At 48.8% G+C, this 22,605-nt stretch overlaps 1 protein-coding gene across 3 annotated transcripts in view; it reads left to right on the top strand.

Moving 5' to 3' along the window:
* The window catches only part of LOC146860512 (aminopeptidase N-like), an 832,137-nt gene that overhangs the window by 633,342 nt on the left and 176,190 nt on the right, over positions 1-22,605 (top strand). The window contains exon 18 of one of the 3 annotated variants that reach the window (XM_085644424.1): positions 14,548-15,327. The exons of the other annotated variants lie outside the window; for them this stretch is intronic. Within the exon in view, the coding sequence (XP_085500550.1) occupies positions 14,548-14,683 (136 nt within the window). The 3' untranslated portion in view covers positions 14,684-15,327. Of the gene's footprint in view, positions 1-14,547; positions 15,328-22,605 lie in introns of those variants that run through there. 3 annotated transcript variants of the gene reach the window in all.

Consider the following 22,605-nt stretch of genomic DNA (forward strand, 5'->3'; position numbering starts at 1 on the left):
TAAGCTGACCATACTGGACAGACAGGAAGGACAGTTGCAGCATAACGGACCATGAAAGGCAGGAGGGAGGGGGCAGGTGCACAACAACAGACCAGACAAGACAGGAGGGAGGGCGTTGGACCCGGCCTCGTGGCGTGGTCCTGGCCCCCTTTTCAGGCCGACCGGGGACCCCTTCACCCTTCGGGGTCCCCCCTGGATTGTACACATCTACCCGCACCAGCCAACGTGACCCGGCCCGCCCGACCGTGGCCCCAGCGAAACCCCGACATCAAGGCACCAAGATCCGGCCAGGGGGCACCACGTGGCCAATCCCCTGATCCCGGAGGAAGGGAGTTTCGATGGGACCCCCAACCGTCCCCCCAACGCCTGGGGGCGATCGCTCTCCGGCCTCCCTGGGCACTGGCACCTCTCCCGCTGGGCGTCTGGCCACTCCCAGCCCGGCCTCTCCGCCCCCCGGACGCAAGGGTCCGTACATCAAAGGGCTCCAGACCTATATCTGGGGCGAACCCGCACCAGGACAGTAGTTGTATCCTGGAGTCGAGAGCCCTGCTGATCGGATCGCGGCTGACCCTACGGAAAAGACTCTTGCCTGGAACTGTACCTCGAGCCCTGCTGACTGCGTCACGGCTCCACCTCGCTGAGAATAAGATCCTCACGGAAACCTCGGGGCCCTGCTGACGCCGTCGCGGCCCAACCTCGCTGAACTACCATCGGAGCCCTGCTGACCTCGTCGCGGCTCGACCTAGTGGAACTACCATCGGAGCCCTGCTGACTTCGTCGCGGCTCGAGCTAGCTGAACTGACCCTCCGAGCCCTGCTGACTTCATCGCGGCTCGAGCTATCTGAATTGACGCTCCGAGCCCTGCTGACTTCGTCGCGGCTCGAGCTAGCTGAACTGACGCTCCGAGCCCTGCTGACTCCGTTGCAGGTCGACCTCTTCGAGCCGCCCTTGTGTCCGGCACCCGACACTCCGACTCCCGGAGTCCCTCCCAGCTTGAGGCTTAATACCTGGGCGCAGGGTACCCCCGTACCAGGCTGATACTGAGACTGTCCCGCTACCCCTTCCCCACAAAGACGTTAAGACTCTTTTCGGATCCCTCGATCCACCTGTACATATTGCCAAAGCAACCTACGATAATCACCGATAAAAATATATGAGAACTGATACCAGTATCAAGTCCTGTGTGGTGGGGTTACTGGACTAGTACGATTATAGGGGAAGGACCTCCCCTAGGAGGCTTCTCAGCGGTGCTCGGCTACTTCCTTGCAGTAAGGAGGCCCACTGGGTGGTCCCGCCGACTCCCCAGAGGTCCGCCTTCCAACATTTGGTGGCCAGCGACGGGATCCGAGCCGGACGCAAATCGTACAGCAAGTAACTCACCCGCTACCTAACCAGACGCAGAATAACCATGAGCAGCCAGGAGATCACCACGACCGCGGGATTCCAACAAGAACGGTTGGAGGAATATACCCACAAAGAACTCAAACAGTTCTGTAAAGACAAAGGCATTTCGACCACTGGATTAGGATCAAAAGAGGACATGCAGAAAGCCCTAAGAGCCTGGGTAGAGTCCGAAGTAGCGTCGCCCCAAAGCGAAGGAACGTCAGAACCAAACGTAGCCTTACAGCCAACCACGGCCCCGGCAAATGGGGGAAGAAACAGCATGGAAGCCGGCCTATCCCCAGAAGAGATACGGGAGCAGGAGAGGGTCCGGACCCATGAGTTAGAACTCGCACGACTCCGGCTGGACGGAAAACTCCTGCTGGCAGAAAAAAAGTTGGCCCTAGAGCAACTATGGTTGCAAGAAGAGATTGAGGAAAAAAAACGGCACAGAGAGCTGGAGGAGAAAAGGCTAACCCTCGAGCACGAGTGGAGCCTCAAGGAGCTTGAACTTAAGTCCAAAAAGGGGGAGACCGGCACCCCCGGAAACAAGGACCCTCCTCCGCCGACAGAGGCGAAGGTACATATCCCCAAGGATGTCGTCAAAGAATACTACAAGAACGACGACATCCAACAATGGTTCAAAGCCTACGAAGTGGCCATGACCTCCCATCGGGTACCCCGGAAGGATTGGGGTGCCGGCCTATGGGGACGATTCCTCAGCGAGGGTCGAGACACCCTGCTACAGCTCCCGGACGACGTGATGACCTCGTACGATCACATGAAGGAGGCCCTGCTCACCCGCTATGGCCTCACCGCAGAAATGTACCGCCAGCGCTTCCGAGACTGCAAGAAACTCCCCGGTACCACTTGGGTGGAGTACGTCGACTTTTTTAGCAGAGCCCTGGAAGGGTGGGTCAAGGGCAGCAAAGTCACCTCCTACGAGCAGCTGTTCGACCTCATTGTCTGGGAGCATCTCTCCAACAACTGTTTAGTCGAGCTAAGACAGCACCTCCTCGACAGCAAACTGACCGAGCCACAGAAGCTCGCCGCCGAGGCCGATTGGTGGGTGAACACCCGGGTCCCCCGGAACTCGATGGGGGAGTACCAGCGGAACGCCACAGGACCCCCCCCCGCCAGCGCGGCGGAGGAGGAGGGTCAAACCAGAACCGAGACTTTACAGCAGGGCCGCCCCGAAGTCCTCCTTGGGGTCCGCCCTCGAACCGCACGTCCCCGACCCTAGCACGAAGGGGGGCAACCCCAGCCCGACCAGGACCTCGGCCAACGGTAACCTGCTACAGCTACCATCAACCAGGGCACTATGCCAGTGACCCAACCTGCCCCATGAACCGACGAAGCGGGACCACCGGGCCCCCACCCTGACAGCTGGCGGCCGCCGCCCTGGGGGAAGGGGAGGAGGAGGAAGAGAACACCGACGCCGGGTCCACCGAGTGGGAGCCGGCCGCCATGTCCCTCGTATGCCTGGGCAGCAGCGAAATGGTGCCACAAACCCCCATCCCGAGCAACACCCAGAAATACCAGCAGTGGGTCACCATTAATGGACGCCGGGCCGAAGCCCTCCGTGACACTGGAGCCAGCGTGACCGCTGTCCGCTGTCACCTGGTGACCTCCGAACAGATCCTGCCTCATGTACTGTGCCCCGTCCGGACGGCCGACAACACCGAGAGCATGTGCCGGATGGCCCGGATTCCATTCGAGTGGGGAGGAGTGTCAGGCCTGCTGAAAGTGACCGTCCGCAACGACGCCCCGGTGGACTGCCTCCTGGGGAACGACCTGGAAAGTTCCTCCTGGGCCCAGGTTGAGCGCCGGGAGCATCTAGGGATGCTGGGACTGCCCGAATGGGCCTGCGCCACCACCCGGTCCATGACCGCTCAGGCCCACCGACCAATCGTAGCGGCGGCCCCCGACGAGACCGAGGGGCCCGAACCACCACCTCCCTCTGTCGAGGAGGAACCCGACGCGGATGCCGGGCCGTCCGAACTTCCCCAGGACGAGATCGCCTCCCTCGGCGAACTCCCTGAACTTGCACAATGGCGCCACGACGGGGGCCCCACAAGGGAACAGTTCCAGCAAGAACAGAAAACCTTCCCCTCCCTCGAGGGGACCCGAAAGCAGGCGGCCGCCCAGGCCGCCGGTGACCAAACGGGAACGCACTGGGTCTATTGGGACAATGACCTGCTCTACAGCGAGCAGAAGATCGCAGAACTAGGGGCCGGTCGAGTGCTGGTGGTCCCCCTCCGCTTCCGAGGTTTCCTCCTCGATCTGGCACATGATGTGCCCCTCGCCGGGCACCTGGGGCAAGACAAAACATACAGCCGCCTGGTGACCCACTTCTACTGGCCCCGAATGCATAAGGACGTGGACAATCACTGCCGGACCTGCCAGACCTGCCAAGCCAGCGGGAAGACTGGGGGACGGGTCAAAGCCCCTCTCCAGCCCTTCCCGGCAGTAAACACCCCGTTCGAGCGAGTAGGGATCGACATAGTGGGGCCCCTGGACCCCCGAACCGCCCTGGGTCACCGCTTCATCCTCGTTCTAGTCGACCACGCCACCCGATACCCTGAGGCCATACCTCTCCGAACTGTGACAGCCCCCGTGGTGGGCCGGGCCTTGATGGGAATCTTCTCGAGAGTGGGGTTCCCCCGGGAAGTGGTGAGCGACCGAGGTACGAACTTTATATCGAAATACATGCGGTCCCTATGGCAACAATGCGGGGTCACCTACAAGTTCACCACCCCGTACCACCCCCAGGGGAACGGACTAGTCGAACGTTTTAACAGAACACTGAAAGGGATGATCAAGGGCCTGGAAGAGCCCCTGAGGCGGAAATGGGACATCCTGCTGCCCTGCCTCCTATTTGCCTATCGGGAGGTCCCACAGAAGTCTCTGGGGTTCAACCCCTTCGAACTCTTGTACGGACACCCTGTCCGAGGTTCCCTCAGCCTGGTCAAGGAAGGCTGGGAGACGAACCTCCGAAATGCCCCTCCCGACGTCTACCGCTACCTCCTGACCCTGCGGAACGAAACCCGGAGGTTCCGGGCACTGGCCGAGGCCAACCTCGAGGCCAGCCAAGAGGACATGAAACGCTGGTATGACCAGAACGCCTCCTCCATTGAGTTCGAGCCAGGCCAGCAAGTCTGGGTCATGTCGCCCGTGGACCCCTGTGCCCTCCAGGACAAATGGACCGGGCCCTTCAAGGTGGTGGAGAAGAAGAGCCCCGTCACCTACCTAGTCGACCTGGAGTCCCCCAGGAACCACCTCCGGGTTCTACACGCAAACCGGTTCAAACCCAACTTTGCCCGAACGGAACTAAGCCTGCTGCAAGCTACCGACGATGGGGGCGAAGGCGACTCCGAGCCCCTACCCGATCTCCTGAGGACCTCCGACCACGACGGCTCCATAGAGGGCGTCAAACTCTCCACCACCCTGACCTCGGAACAGCGCCACGACTGTCAACAGCTGCTGCAACCCTTTGCTGCCCTCTTCTCCCTCACTCCCGGGATCACTCCCTGGTGCGTCCACGACGTCGACACCGGGGACAGCCCCCCCGTGCGGCACTGAGTCTACAGGGTACCTGACCGAGTGCGTGCCTGCATCCAAGCCGAGGTCGCCAAGATGCTAGCCCTCGGGGTCATCGAACCTTCCGACAGTCCCTGGGCCAGCCCAGTGGTCCTGGTGCCGAAGGCCGCCGCCCCAGGCACCACCCAGGAACTCAGATTTTGCGTGGACTACCGAGGGTTGAATGCCGTCACCAAGACCGATGCCCATCCCATTACTCGGGCAGACGACCTAATCGACCGCCTAGGAGCAGCCCGCTACCTAAGCACCTTCGACCTCACTGCCGGATACTGGCAGATCAGGCTCACCCCCGGCGCCCGTGAGCGATCCGCCTTCTCCACTCCCGATGGGCACTACCACTTTCGGGTGATGCCCTTCGGCATGAAGAATGCCCCGGCAACCTTCCAAAGACTAGTGAACAAGGTCCTGGCCGGGCTGGAAGCGTTCAGCGCCGCCTACCTTGACGATATTGCCGTATTCAGCAGCCACTGGGCCGAGGAACTGGGGCACCTCGGGGAGGTTCTGGCCGCCCTCCAGAGAGCCGGACTCACGATAAAGGCCAGCAAATGCCAGATAGGCCAGGGATCCGTGACCTATCTGGGTCATCAAGTGGGGATCGGCCAGGTGGCTCCCCTCCAGCCAAAAGTTGACGCCATCAAGGCCTGGGAGCCCCCAGCCACCCAAACCGCTGTCCGGGCCTTCCTGGGCCTCACGGGCTATTACCGGCGGTTCATCCAAAACTATGGGAGCATTGTGGGACCCCTCACGGAGCTTACGTCCAAGAAGCAACCCAAAAAGGTGAACTGGACGCCCTGCTGCCAGGCGGCCTTCGAGACCCTCAAGACAGCAATTTGTACCGCTCCTGTGCTGCAAGCCCCCGACTACAGCAAGGAATTCATAGTACAGACCGATGCCTCGGAGTACGCGGTTGGGGCGGTCCTGTCCCAAGTAAATTCGGAAGGCCTTGACAGACCAGTGGCCTTCATCAGCCGGCGACTGCTGCCCCGAGAGCAGAGATGGAGCACCATCGAGCGAGAGGCCTTCGCCGTGGTATGGGCCCTCAAAAATCTCCGGCCCTACCTCTTCGGCACCCACTTCCGGGTCCAAACCGACCACCGGCCCTTGCGGTGGTTAATGCAAATGAGAGAAGAGAACCCGAAGTTGTTGCGATGGTCCATCTCTCTGCAAGGGATGGACTTCACAGTGGAACACCGGCCCGGCAACGACCACGCCAATGCCGACGGCCTGTCCCGTTTCTTCCGCCTTGGCGAGGAGAACCCCCAAGGAGATGGGTGACTCTCCCTGCCTTCGGCTGGGGGGGACGCCTGTTGGACCCGGCCTTGTGGCGTGGTCCTGGGCCCCTTTCCAGGCCGACCGGGGACCCCTTCACCCTTCGGGGTCCCTCCTGGATTGTACACATCTACCCGCACCAGCCAACGTGACCCGGCCCGCCCGGCCGCGGCCCCAGCAAAACCCCGACATCGAGGCACCAAGATCCGGCCAGGGGGCACCACGTGGCCAATCCCCCAAACCCAGAGGAAGGGAGTTTCGATGGGACCCCCAACCGTCTCCCCAACGCCTGTGGGCGATCGCTCTCCGGCCTCCCTGGGCACTGGCGCCTCTCCCGCTGGGCGTCTGGCCTCTCCCAGCCCGGTCTCTCCGCCCCCCGGACGCAAGGGTCCGGACATCAAAGGGCTCCAGACCTATATCTGGGGCGAACCCGCACCAGGACAGTAGTTGTATCCTGGAGTTGAGAGCCCTGCTGATCGGATCGCGGCTGACCCTACGGAAAAGACTCTTGCCTGGAACTGTACCTCGAGCCCTGCTGACTGCGTCGCGGCTCCACCTCACTGAGAATAAGATCCTCACGGAAACCTCGGGGCCCTGCTGACGCCGTCGCGGCCCAACCTTGCTGAACTACCATCGGAGCCCTGCTGACCTCGTCGCGGCTCGACCTAGTGGAACTACCATCGGAGCCCTGCTGACTTCATCGCGGCTCGAGCTAGCTGAACTGACCCTCCGAGCCCTGCTGACTTAGTCGCGTCTCAAGCTAGCTGAACTGACGCTCCGAGCCCTGCTGACTTCGTCGCGGGTCGAGCTAGCTGAACTGACGCTCCGAGCCCTGCTGACTCCGTCGCGGGTCGACCTCTTCGAGCCGCCCTTGTGTCCGGCACCCGACACTCTGACTCCCGGAGTCCCTCCCAGATTGAGGCTTAATACCTGGGCGCAGGGTACCCCCGTACCAGGCTGATACTGAGACTGTCCCGCTACCCCTTCCCCACAAAGACGTTAAGACTCTTTTCGGATCCTTCGATCCACCTGTACATATTGCCAAAGCAACCTACGATAATCACCGATAAAAATATATGAGAACTGATACCAGTGCCAAGTCCTGTGTGGTGGGGTTACTGGGCTAGTACGATTATAGGGGAAGGACCTCCCCTAGGAGGCTTCTCAGCGGCGCTCGGCTACTTCCTTGCAGTAAGGAGGCCCACTGGGTGGTCCCGCCGACTCCCCAGAGGTCCGCCTTCCAACAGAGGGGACATGATCCTGCACATGGAAAACAGAGGACAGGGGACAAGGAGCAGTTGACCATGGAGAGCAGGCAAGATGGGCACTGGAAGTATAACACACCATGGAGGGCAACAGTGAGATTATAATGGCATACACACAGAGAACGGAGGGAAGGTGAGAGGGTGGGAGTGAGCCAAGGGCACCAAGCTGACCACACAGGGCAGGTGGGAGGGGCTGTGGCAGCACAGAGCCATGCATAGCAACCAGGAGGGTTAGTGGCAGCCCAACAGCCACAGTGGACAAGATGGAGGGGGCAGGGGCATGCACAAAGGACCATGGAGGATACAATGGATGGGTAGTATCTGGACACAGGCAAGAGAGGGCACGGGAAACTAATACACAACAGGCCACACGGGGTAGGCAGGAGGCGCAGTTACAGAACAACAGGGCAGAAGGGAGTGGCAGCAAAATTAATCATGGAGTACAGGGTGGAAGGGACAGCTGCATGGAACTCGGACAGGCAGGGTGGAGATGGCAGGGACAGGCAGCAGTCATCTTACCATGCTAGGCAGCTCAACAGAACACTCAGAGTATAGAGGAAGGGCACTGGCAGGTCCATGGAACATGGTGAGCAAAAAGGAGGGAGCCGTGGCAAGCACACAGATATCGGAGGGCAGGGGAAGGAGGGTAGAGCAGCAAGCTAAGAACAGAGGGTAAGCAGAAGGGCAATGTTGGGGCATAGAATCGGGCAACAGAGGGCATGATGTGTGGGCAGGGACATCAAGCTAAATTGAGGGCAGTGGCAGCACATCGGGCCATGCAGGACAGGAGGGAAGGGGCTGGTGCATGGACTCAGACAACAGACGGTAGGGAGGAGGTTAATGGGGCAGCAAGCTAACTGTTTAGGGCACGCAGGAAGGGCAGTGGCAGAACAATGTCCACACAGGGCTGTAATGAGGGAGCAGGGGAAGGGACTTGGACAATGGATGGCAAGGAGGAGGAGGGCAGGAGCAGCAAGCTTTGCTGGGGCAGCACAATGCCAGGCCAGGCCCTGCCTCCAACTCCCACCCCCACACCATGCATTGCAATGGGCATTTTGCTAAAGGTTTTTTAAAAAAATCTAGAAATTCACTGAAAAAAACAAAGGTTACAGGGACATTATAGCTAGGAAATAGAATTTAAAATGCTTAGAAATTCACTAAAAACCAAAGGTTACAGGGACGTTATAGTTAGGTTCAGATTTTAAATGCACAAAACCAGACAAATTCAGCTGTTAGAGTTATTACAAGTAACTATAAATCTTGCCCTATGGTAAATATAACTCTCGCCCTGACCATGCACTGCTAATTACCCCAGATATTGCATCACTCATGATATCTTCTATGATATCCTTGATAATATCACTACAACATTTGCAGTAAAATTATTGATGAAAATACGGTGTATGGCGAGGGCGCCTGTTATAGTTACCTTAGGGCACATGTTGTAGTTACTTGAAATAACTGCAACAACTGAATTTATATGGTTTGTGCATATAAAATCTGAACCTAAATATATTGTGCTTGTAACTAGGGGTGGGCGGAATTTGCGAAAGTGACTTTCGCAAATTATCGCAAAAATGTTAAAAATCTTCGCAAACACGCGGAAATATCGCGAAGATGCAGAAGTTTTTTTCCCGCCCGTTTGCGGTATTTTCTGTGTGGTCGCGGCTCGCCAACTTACCCATGCAGTTGCTCACGGGCGCGGCCATCTTGTTTTCACTCTCCTCGCGGTGCATGATCGCGAGAAGAAAGACGTGATCGCGCGACCAATGACATTACTGCGGGCGCGAACTGTTGCGAGACAGCGCAAATGGCTACCAACAATCCAACATCTCGTGGAGAACGCGACCGGATCGGGAAAACTTGTCGGCGAACGCGGGGATTCAGGTAAGGCGATCACACGCGCACGAGAATGTATTATTTTACAGCGCGAGCAAGAAACAAATTATCGCTAAGCTGCGGAATGCGGAAATTTTTACATTTTCGCGCACTCCGCTGAACGCGAAAATGTCAGATTATCGCAATTTCCGCGAGCGGAACGGAAATTTAGCCCAGGCCTACTTGTAACCTTTGTTTTTTTGCCGAGCAGCATGCATGGCACTGTACTAATCCTATGCTTCAAGACATTGCTGCAAAAATGAAAAATGACAAGAGACTTTGTCTCTTTCTAGCTTGGCATGGATGGCACTGTGCTAATCCTATGCTTAAAAACTCTGCTAGAAAAACAGAAATTTGAGGTGAGCAGATTCAGAGTGTCACTGGTGTTGTAGCGTGCTCTATAATTTAGATACTCTCCATCTAAACTTGGACACTACTGTTGGAAGTCGAATTATAGTAGGGGTAAGTAGGCACCTACTACTAGTTATAAGCCCACAACCACAAAAGACGGTCCAGTCAAGGTCAGAATAAATTATTCTCTTGTGCATCCCTTAGTAGCTGTCAACAAACAGGCAAGTTCTGGCTAAGCCATCCTACTGGCTTGGCTAAGCTTACCTAACACTCCCCTTTCAACCCTTCTGCTAATGTAATTAGTGGGGCTACAAGCTGGCTAGGGTGTCACAATGTGGGGGCAAGCATTTGTCCTGTCCCAACTGTCATTCCCTCTTTGATGACCAATATGTCTACCCAGTCCCATTCCTGTCTTTTGCTCTGTAGCTTGCAGATCTCCTCCCACCAGATGCTTCCATTGTCTCAGCTCAGGCCACTTCACACCTCATTAAAACAGCTTTGCTCAGCCTAGAAGAGGCTGGCCAATCAGAGAAGGGCTGCTTCAAGGCTGGATGTTGTTTCATCAGAAAAGCAAAGTCTATTGGCTGTAAAGGAAGCACGGAAAGCCCACAAAATAAATGTATGTGCCTTGAAACAAGCACAACAAGAGGAGGGATGGATTTTTTATTTTAAATGCTCAAGGAAGGATCATTAGCCCAATTCTGGCAGTATGTGCACATTTTGAAATCCCTTGGGCCTCCAAGAGCAAATGCAGTCCCAGGATCAGTGTGGAAGAACCACTTGAGGAGCCAGTTTCTTGCACATAACCCTACAGTCATAACGGCCCCTGCCACACCGAAAGCAGAAGAACCCCAAGCACCTACGGAAATAGTAAAATAAATACAATTGATAAAGGCTAACAGGGCACCGGACCCAAATGGGCTCCCTACAGGGATCTTTTAATCCTCCCCAGAGGGCTGGGCAGCACTATTACCCCGCTATTTAACACCACATACATATTGGACAAGATACCTGAGTCTTGGAGAGACTCAAAACTATGCACGATCCACAAAAAGGGAAACCTCCTAAATCCAAGCAATTAGCACCTAATAGCTCCGTTAGATCTGGAAGCAAAGGCATGCGTCTGAATCTTATTGGAAAAACTGGAATTTTGGGCAGAAGAAAATTAGTTGCTCCCCTTTTTTCAAACAGGCTTCCGTGGAGGAGCTGCTACAACTGACAACATCATGGCTTTATCTGCCCTTTGCCATCAAGCCACCCAGCTAAATCAACCTCCACTTTTCTGCCTCTTTATCGACCAAACCGCAGTTTTTGATAAAGTCAACGGAAAACCCCTCTGGAAGAAAGTAGCAAACTGGGGCATTCCATCTTCGCTCCTAATGGCACTAATGTCCCTCTACTCAGAAAAGCAAGTTCTATAACTTCTGTTCTGTGATAGTTATAATAAACAGTAGCAAGTTGTTGGATTTATTCTATCATTGTGATACTTTTAGCTTGCCTCTATCATTAGTTAAACTTTATTAAAGTATTCTCATGTTAACATATAGAGCCATTGTGCTACAATGGAGAAAAATGAAATTACCAGGGCATATAAACATATTTTATAATGTCCCTGCTTAGAGGTAGAAGGACTTTGGGGCATCTAGGGAAGTCCTTAGGGGTGATGTATATGTAAAAATAAGGTAGTTTGAGGCTTTGGAAGTATCTTTAATTCCAAAATGTAATTTTCATATCATTTTATTTGAAAAGCAGCTTTTAAATAGCATCAGGCACCACAGTAGTGCACATTTAAGTACACTAAATCTACTGGGTCTCTAAACCTATCAGAATTAGTAACTACCAGTATTACCCAAAAGATGGGGGTGATCAGGCAAAAAACAGATGACTTTCTCATAACTACCCAGAGTTCTCTGCTATTATATATATATATATATAAATATATATATATATATATATATATATATATATATATATATATATATATTTTATTTTATTTTTTCACTGAAAAAACCATAGGTTTCAGGGGCGGTATAGTTAGCTGGACTTTTCACTCGTACAAACCATTGAAATTCCCCTGTTATAGTTAGTTTGGCTAACTATAACTTGCGCGCCAGCAATGCACTGCTGATGACGTCACATATTACATCACTCATGACATGGTCAGTGACATCACTCATGACATCACTGATGACATCATCCAGTGAATGTGTGTTTTTCTGAAAATTACATACGTTTTATATATGTATATCTCAAGGTCGATGGAAGAATAAATGGGTATATAAGTGTCTAAATGGATGATTTGTTTTTGAAAAATTGATTGTATAACTGACTGATTAAGTGTATCTTAGTGAATACATGGCTTAGTGAGTAATGTTTAAATATGTAAATATCTGTATCAGTCTCTCACTTTGTGTATAAGTGGCTGCATGGGTTGGTGAGTAGCTACATGAGTGTCTATATAGGTTATTAGTTGGTTTTTTGAGTATCAGTATGAGTGTCTGTATAGTTCGGTGGGGGGTATTACGTAATGCATAGGTGCAAGAATGAGTGACTCACTGTTTGTATGTGTTGAAGACAGCATGTGTGCAGGAATGTATCTTTCTGCCCCACTTCCAACTTTGATTTTGCTAAAACTCGTATTGATCTCTTCCTCTTCTCACGCAAACTAAAATTGATTAAACTACACACCTGTAAACTAACTAGAGACCATTCTAAAACTAAACTATCTATGAGTACTCCCACTAACTCGGATGAGGTTTTATCTGTTGGTGATATCGAGACATTGGCTATCATGCGTGAATTTCAATCGGATGTACGAGACTGGGAATCGGATCGTGACCTATTATTTAGTATGGATATGGAGGTTAACAGAAGATCCAGAAACGACTTTAAACCTAAATCAAAATTCAATCCCATCACATTGCATGATGGCATTGATACTTTCCAAGAGGCAGTTCTGTATGACTTAATGAATCTGTGGCAAAAAGAAAGAAATAATTTTGCCAAGAATCTAACGCAAGCACAGAAAACAGGCTTGCAGTCTTTGAAAAAGGCCACCAACTTTGTGATAAAACCATCTGACAAAGGGGGCAATGTGGTCCTTTGGGATATCAATAAATATAGAACAGAGGCCAAACGGCAATTAGAATACTCAGGATGTTACCTGAGATCCAGCCAGGCCAGATACAACCACATAATACAAAAATATCATGAAATGTTGCATAACTGGCATGAGAAGGACATGCTTAGTAAAAACGAATTTTTGTTCCTTCTAACACGTAAACCTGTCACACCGGTCTTTTACATGTTACCAAAGGTGCATAAACATCCAACTGATCCCCCAGGACAGCCGATTATTTCAGCTAATCAAAGCCTCTTGGAAAATACGTCCATTTATCTAGATTATTTTCTGTGCCCCTATGTTCTCAACCTTCCATCATACTGTAGAGACACCATGGACTTCCTGTCAAAAATACAGGAGATACCATGGAAAGATACCTACATCTTGGCAACCATTGACGTTATTTCCTTGTACACCTGTATAGAACATGATCAGGGCATACAGGCTTGTAAATATTTTTTGAGAGACAGACCAAGTAATATGTATGACCACACCATTCTTTTGTTACATATGTGACACTTTTGTCTACATAACAACTGTTTCCTATTTGAGGAGGACTGGTATGAACAATATACCGGTACTGCCATGGGAAATAGCTTCGCGCCGAGCTACGCCTGTTTATTCATGGGGTGGTGGGAGGCAGAATACCTATGGCACCAGGGAAACATACAGTATACGAATAATTTGGTTATGTGGACCCGGTATATTGATGATATTTTTCTAATTTGTGACGGACCACAAAATACCTTAGATGATTTTATTCAAGGTTTGTCGGTGAATAATTTAAATTTGAAATTCACTAATAAAACGGACCAACACGAAATTGAATTTTTGGACGTCCTAGTAAGAGTAGAACTAGGAACACTCCATACTAGCCTCTACAGAAAGCCTACATCTACTAACAGCATTTTACATGCACATAGCCATCATCCAATCAACCTCAAAAACAGTATCCCATATGTAGAAATGTTAAGAGCTAAACGAAACTGTAGTTCAGATATTTCCTACGAGAAGGAAGTTAAGAACATGAAAGGTCGTTTCAAAAATAGGGGCTATACATCTAGAACTATCAAAATAGCCTCAGAAAAGGCAGACAGTAGAAATAGGAACAGTCTACTTATTCCAAAAGAAAGGGAAGATGACAAACATGAGATAAGATTAATCACTACTTATAATCATGCTTCGAATGAGATACATCGTATCATACGTAAACATTGGCACATAGTCAAGAAAGATTTAATAATTGGAAAATTGGTCAGTCCATCACCACATGTCACGTATAGGAAATGTCAGTCACTAAAGGACATGCTAGTCCATTGCCATTTGAAGACAAAGGTGAAAGGGACATGGCTGCGAGAGCTACCAGGCTTTCACTAATGTGGGCGTTGTAAAGCATGCAATAATAGTACAAATGTAAAGAAATTCAAACTGCTCAATGGTAAAAGGGGAAAAGATCAACGTCTTTATCAATTGTAATACAGACTTTGTTGTATACGCTTTAGTTTGCATTTGTGTCTTACGCTATGTGGGAAGCACGATCTTCCCAGTGAAGAAACGCATACTTGAGCACTTGCGCGCCATTAAGAACAAAGACAAGTCCTATGCGATTGCCAAACATTGTGATCTGATACATCCCAATTTGCCTGACATCAGTACTAAAATTTCCTATTTTGGCATTGACAGGGTGCAAGTGTCAGCAAGAGGGGGAGATCGGGAACGTCATCTGCGACGCCTGGAATCTGAATATATAATCAAGCTACAGAGCAAGACCCCACGAGGCCTCAATCACGAGGAAGACCTCCATGTTCATTTAGGCTGACATCATGAGTACTTTAAGTCACCTTATCATTGTCCTGTCACTTTTTTCTACACGTTCCCTCGATGACTGTGTGTCGCAGGTTATACCGTTCTCACCGCCTCAGCTACTGATGTTAATCCATTATCTGTAAATTAATAATCAGGAATTAATTAAATTCATTATCTTTCCCATTTATATTACCCAGGTTACTGATAATGCAGGTAACCTTTGGCACTGGCCAATCTAGTTGAAATTATAATGAAATCTATTTGAATCCATAGCCACGTGGCGTTTTCACTCATGTTTATTGGACTACTACATCAAAAATGATGAATTTGAATTATATTTCATAAGGGAATAATTATTAATGAATTTAGCGTAAATATCATTAAATAACAGTTCCAATGTCAACTCAGGGCTTACAGTCATTATATTAACTGTTTAACTTGTTGTTATATATTGTTTTCTGTATTGTGAGTAAAGTTGGTGTAGTCTGTCTTCTAAAAACTAGGGTGAACAGCAATGGATAAACCTTTTTTATGTTCACTGAAATGTAACAGGAACTGTTTAAAATAACGTGACCACTTCCTGGTTCATTGCAATGACTCACTGACGAAGACCGTGGTGTCAAAATGCGTCTGAGTCACCAAATTACAATCTTCTCGAAGAAAAATCTGTGTGCGACTCATTTTCTCTTGTGCTTGGAAATTGCACGAAAGATATGCAGTTTAATATATATATATATATATATATATATATATATATATTCACAGAAAAAACCATAGGTTTCAGGCACGTTATAGTTAGGAATTAGCATTTAAAAAACCTCAGAAATTCACTGAAAAAAACCATAGGTTTCAGGGGTGTTATAGTTAGCTGGACTTTTCACTTGTACAAAACCATTGAAATTCCCCCGTTATAGTTACTTCAGCTAACTATAACTCACGCGCCCGCAATGCACTGCTGATGACGTCACATATTACATCACTCATGACATGGTCAGTGACATCACTCATGACATCACTGATGACATCTCAAATGACATCACTGATGACATCACTGATGACATCATCCAGTGAATGTGTGTCTTTCTGAAAATTAAATATGTTTTATATATGTATATCTCAAGGTCGATGGAAGAATAAGTGGGTATATAAGTGTCTAAATGGATGATTTGTTTTTGAAAAATTGATCGTGTAACTGACTGATTAAGTGTATCATAGTGAATACATGGCTTAGTGAGTAATGTTTAAATATGTAAATATCTGTATCAGTCTCTCACTTTGTGTATAAGTGGCTGCATGGGTTGGTGAGTAGCTACATGGGTGTCTATATAGGTTATTAGTTGTTTTTTTGAGTATCAATCTGAGTGTCTGCATGGTTTGGTGGGGGGTATTACATAGTGCATATGTGCATGAATGAGTGACTCACTGTTTGTATGTGTTGAAGACAGCATGTGTGCAGAACTGTATGGGTGGATGAGTGTGTGTATGGGTGTGTTAGTGAGTGAATGACTGTCTCAATAGTGTCTTTATGAATAACTACATATGTTTTAAACTAGAATATGTGACTATTGGTGTATATAAGTGAGTATATGTGAGAGTGAGCGATTGAAAGAGTTCCTGTATGAATAAGTATGTGTTTCTATAAGTCATTGTTTAAAAGACTAAGTATGTGTAAGTTTCCGTGGAAGTAAGTGTGGTGGTGTGTGTATAACTGTATATGCAAGTAAATGTATGTTTGATTCTTTATTAGCATGAGTGACTATGTGTGTGAGTAACTCTATGGATGAGTGGCATCGTGTAACAGGATGTATAGGTGTATGAGTACATATGATGAGTGAGTACATGTATGAGTGACTGTATAGGACTGTTGGTGAATAAGTGGATGTGTATGTGGATCTTAGAATTACTGAAGAGGTTGTTGTAACTGGTTGGTATGTCCATTGTTTTGAAAATTTTAGTCTCTATATTTGAATGTGTGTATCAAAGGTTATATTAGGGTGAGAGGAGGTCTGCCACTCTATCACAAGGATGATGTCATCAGTGATGTCATTTGAGATGTCATGAGTGATGTCACTGACCATGTCATGAGTGATGTAATATGTGACGTCATCAGCAGTGCATTGCGGGCGCGCGAGTTATAGTTAGCTGAACTAACTATAAAGGGGGAATTTCAATGGTTTAGTACAAGTGAAAAGTCCAGCTAACTATAACACCCCTGAAACCTATGGTTTTTTCAGTGAATTTCTGAGGTTTTTTAAATGCTAATTCCTAACTATAACGTGCCTGAAACCTATGTTTTTTCTGTGAATTTCAAAGGTTTTTTAAATGCTAATTTCTAACTATGCCTACAGAGATAGGACATGTGAAGAAAGAAGAAAAAATGCACAGAAAGAAAAAAAAGAAGTGCAGAAAGAAGCAACAGAAGTCCTCAAAGACGAAGAAAAGTGCAGGAAGAAGGATAACGTGCAGAAAGAACAAAAAGAAGAACAGAAAGAAGCCTTGTTGCAAAATCATCCTGTACCCTCAACTTTTTCAGACGGATACTGGTGGTAACTGAGTCTGACTAACCAGTCCTAGAGCCAGTGCTATGTTAAAAGACACTTAGAATACAGTGAAAACACCTACATACACTAGGGAACATTATGCGTTGGGGTCCCCCTGTGATTAGCATGACCTCCTCTGTAAGCCCCTAGTATATATTAGGGCAGGGGGATTAAAACTACCTCTTAAAACAGGCTACAGGGCGTTTTTGCACACGTTAACTGAGGCCCCGTCCCCTCCCTTCACCACTGTGTAAACACGCCCTGTGTCCGTTTAAAGTTGGGAGATTAAGTTCATTTGAATCCTGAGGGTCCCTAGGGTCCAACTAGCCCACTAGGTACCTCCAGTAATTGCCACAGAGCTGCGTTGCAGAGAGGTGTAAAAAGTGGCACGGCCTGGACCACCTCTCTGCAATGCAGCTCAGTGGCGCTTACTGGAAGCACTTGGTGGGCTAGCTAGCCCCCACGGGCCCTCAGTATTGAAGGGAAATTATATCCGCAATTTAAAACGTGCCATAGTGCGTGTTTGCACACGTCACCTCAGGCCCCGTCCCCTCCCTTCACCACTGTGTAAACGCGCACTGTGGCTGTTCTAAGTTGAGAGATTAAGTCCCCTTGAATCCTAAGGGTCCCTAGGGTCAAACTAGACCACTAGGTACCTCCAGTAAGCGCCACAGAGCTGCGTTGCAGAGAGGTGTAAAAAGGGGCTTGGCCTCAGAACACCTGTCTGCAGTTCAGCTCCCTGGCGCATACTGGAGATGCCTGTTGGGCTAGTTAGCCCTCAGGGACCCTCAGTATTGAAGAGGAGTTAATTCCCTAATTTACAATTCGCCAGGGGGCGCGTTTGCAGAGTGCGGCAAGGAGGGGGCGTGGCCTCCGGCACAATGCCAGTCTTTTATTTATTTTAATTTTTTAAGAAGGGGGGCTGTGTGGTTCCCCTTCTTATTCTAATTTATTGGCCCTGATGACCCCATCCCCCAGGGCCTGTCTCCTAATTATATTTTTTTGACCCCAATCCCCAGGGCCGGCCATTGTTTTTTATTATTTTTTCAAAATATCTATTTATAGACACACCTAGGACATGCTGGACAAACCGTACGTACCAATCACCATGACGATTTGCGTGATATTCATTAAAAGGCGACTATGCATACAATGAATCCACGTGGAATGTATTTACACCACTAGTGAAGCTCTGAAATGTCTGATGCCCTACCGTGCCTAATCCCGGTAGACACCCTTGTCGTTTATTTATACAAACATGGGTAGCTATTGACGGGCACATTTAATACACATGCACACCAAGCCATTCAAAGGGGATTCGACAAAAATTCGACCAAAACTATGCAGGAAACCCCCCTCACGGTTAATAAAACACACATCCACTGCCGGATGTGTAATACTTTTTATTTAACTCTCTGGAAAGGGGACGAACATCACTTGAGAGTCACAGCACGCTCCTGGCAGAGCCCAATGCTGTGTTACACCCACCATTGCATGCTGAGTGCCACACACCTCTGTGTTGTATTCCACTAGCTAGTGCATATGCTATGATACTCTCTAGCCCATGTGCACTGTAACACCACCCCGTGAATATGTCATGCCACACTTGTCTTCGCACGGGTTATATTGCCCCATCTAACATGCCTTCCTCGATGCCTATGTTATAACGCACAGTGCTATGCCATACATATTACAATCTGGGATCCATATCTTTGTCACAGTGCATATGCAACGTTACACTCCCCAGCACATATTTTATATTACAACTTTAGAGACTAGTTAGGTTACACAACACTGCCCTTTGCATATTACACTCCAAGGTGCATAACGCATAGCACGCGCTAGTGCCTGTGCTATCTCGCGCTCTCCAATGAATCTGCAATTGCGCACAATGTATTGCATATTATATTTCACGCCCGGTTCATCTTATATCACACTTTTTGGTGCATAGTTTATACCATACACTATATCTAGTTTTCATTTTCAATCATGCTCTCAGGACTATGTTCTATATAACACTGTGTTCAACTACTCTTTTCACGGGCATTACATTTTGCGATAGGGGGTGGTGGGTCAGGGGGTGTTTCTGCCAAGTGAGCCCGGAGTCACAGTCACAAACGTCCTCTTCTTCCTGAATAAAAGTGAGATTATGCTGCATACTTGTTCATATTTTAAGTAGTTCGCACAGACACATGTTTTAAAAACAATAAAGTTCCTAATACCCGCCTTCTCTGAACAGTTAGCTTGCTGCCCCATCCCCCTCCTCCCTATCCTCTGTTGTGTGAATCCATGGACTAGCCTTCTCCCTCCTGCCATGCATGGTCTGATGTGCTGCCACTGCCCTCAATTTAGTATGATGTACCAGTCCACTCCTCCTGCTCTCCATTGCCCAATTCTATGCCCCATCATTGACCTCCTGCTTAAACTCTGTGCTTAGCTTGCTGCCCCTATTCTCCTTCCCCCTGCCCTCCGATGTCTTTGTGCATGCCCCTGCTCCATCCTTTTTGCCCACCATGTTCCATGAACCTGCCACTCCTATCTACTCTGAGTGTTCTGTTGAGCTGCCACTCCCCTCCCACCTGCCTAGCATTGTCAGATGACTGTAACCTGTCCCTGCCACCTCCATCCTGCCTGTCCACATGCCATGCCCTATCCTCTTCCTCCTGTCCTACATGGTCCATTGTACTGCCACACCCTTCTGCCCTCCCTGGTCTGTTGTGCTGCAACTGCTCCTCCTGCCTGCCGTGTGCGGTCTGTTGTGAGGCCCCTTCCCCTGAACTTTCTTGTCTGTGCACAGGTCCTGACCCTCCCTTCTATCCTCCATCGTCCTTTGTGCATGCCCCTGCACCCTCCTTCTTGCCCATCATAGCCATTGTGCTGCCACTAACCCTCCCACTTGCCATGCATGTTCTTCTGTGCTGCCATGGCCCCTCCCACCTTCCCTGTGTAGTCAGTTAGCTGCCCCTGACCCCCTCCCACCTTCCTTCCATGGTCTGTGTGTCTGCCATCACAGTCTTAGTGTTGCTCTTCATGGTGTGTCTTGCTTCTAGTGCCCATCCTGCCTGACCTCCATGGCTATCTTACTGCTCCTGCCCTGCCCCCTTGCCCCCAGCCCTCTGTTTACATGTGCAGACCGCTACTCCCTCCCTCCTGGCTTGTCTGTTCCATTGTAAGGCCCCTGATCCGTCCCTCCTGCCCTTTATGGTCTGTTATGCTGCAGCTTTCTCTCCTGTCTGTCCATTATGGTCAGCTAGCTACCATTGCCTCTTGCCCCTCTGTTCTCTGTTGTCCATGTGCATGGTCCTGTCCCCTCCCTCTTGCTTTCTATGGATTGTTGTGCTGCACTCCTGTCCTGCATGCCCTGTGTGGTGTATTGTGCTGCTGCAAACCCTGATGCCTGCCCTGCAGGGTCAGTTTGTTGCACCTCTCCATGTCCCTCCTGTCCTTTGTTATCCAAGTCCATGTCCCTACCCCATTTCCTTCCATGATCCAATGTACCATACTTGCGAACATTTTGAACTTGGTAAGAGGGAGATTTTGAAAAAAAACTGGGGTATTGATTTTCCCCTTTGAGTTACATTGAAAAAGAGGAGATTGTAGACAGGAGACAGATAAAATAAAGCCCATTTGAGCTTAAAAACATTGGACGTTTCCTGGCTGAATCGGGTCTGTTGGCATGTATGGTTGTACTACCATTGCCTCTTCCTTCTGCCCACAATGGTCTATTACATTGCGACAGCCTCTCTTGCAAGTCCTGTATTGTTGGTTTGTTGCCCCTGCCCTCCTTTCCACTGCCCTCCATAGTCTGTTGTGCTGCCACGGCCCTTCCTGCCTGCTCAGTGTGGTTAAATTGTTGCCTTTGCACCCTTCTACCAGCCTTCAATTTTCAGAGTCCATGCCCCTGGCCTCTGCCTCTCAATAGTATCCTAATGAACAACTAGATTGCTAACATTCTATATTTATTACAAAAGTGTGGAACGCCTGACGTCATCTTGATGTAATCAAAACTGTAATACCTAGAGCATTTCCTTTAGAAATTACATATATGAGAGGGTCTTATTGGCATCAAAATTATGGTTAGTGCTCTAAAAGACTAAAATAAGGACATATTTTCTGAGTTTTCAAATAGCGACAAAGCACTTTTAAATTCTTTGTTATCTTTATGTTTTTTATCCAGTTGACCACTTGATTAAATGTTGCACGTAGGGGAGAGGATGTGGTGTTACTTCCAGAACTGCAAACTTTGCAACTGGGGAACTAGGTTGGAGTTTCTGCTTCAGCTCGTCATTCTGTGATTCTGGTCAAATCACTTAGTCTCCCCATGTCTACAACCAAAATGAATTTGTTCTTGTGTGATGTAACCAATGCTCATGTAAAGCACTCCAATACCTGACAAGTCTGCACTATATAACACTGCAAAAACAAACACAAAATAATAAGTGTTTTGCACACTTCTGTCATTGGGCTATATTTGGGCTACATCTAGGTGATTTTGGGCTACATTTGGGCTCTTTTGTCTCCAGTGGCCATCTTGGGAGATTTATTTGTTATGAAGTTTCCTAATTTCCTCATGTACTGCAGTCTCCTCAGTAGGAAATGCTTTCAGTTTTTTACTTTGATTCCATCATGAAGGTATTCAGATATGTCACACATTTGACATAAATTCTGAATGTTAGCACTCTAGTTGCTCATTAGATCACTGTAGTGAAGCTACTGCTCACCACGGAAGTCTGCTGCTGGTATTAAAAGTGCATGTTTCAGTCTGCATGTCAGCATTTTTTTATGAAATAGAAGAGGATTTGAGAAGTCACTCAAAATGTGCCCTCATTTTCTTTCTTCAGCATTAATCATAATTTATATGGCAAAATGAACCCCCTCATTGTGTTCCTTTTTAAATTAAATGTTTTAAGTGTTACCAGTTTATTCCAATCAAGATGGCTTCAGGTGTGCCATACTTTTGTCATAATGAAGACAGTAAGCGCTCTAGTTGTTTTTAAGAACACTCTGGGACATTCTGTCATTGGGCTATACTTGGGCTACATCTGGGTGATATTTGGGCTACATTTGGGCTCTTTTGTCTCTGGTGGCCATCTTGGGAGACTTATTTGTTATGAAGTTTCCTAATTTCCTCATTTACTGCAGTCTCCTCAGTAGGAAATACTTTCAGTTTTTTTACTTTGATTCCATCAAGAAGGCATTCAGATGTGTCACACATTTGCCATAAATTCAGAATGTTAGCACTCTTTTTGCTCATTAGATCACTGTAGTAAAGCTACTGCTCACCAGGGAAAACTGCTGCTGGTATTGAAAGTGCATGTTTCAGTCTGCATGTCAGAATTTTTTAATGAAATAGAAGAGGATTTGAGAAGTCACTCAAAATGTGCCCTAATTTTTC

Source organism: Triturus cristatus, chromosome 3_1 (genome assembly GCF_964204655.1).
Source record: "Triturus cristatus chromosome 3_1, aTriCri1.1, whole genome shotgun sequence".
NCBI lineage: Eukaryota > Metazoa > Chordata > Amphibia > Caudata > Salamandridae > Triturus > Triturus cristatus.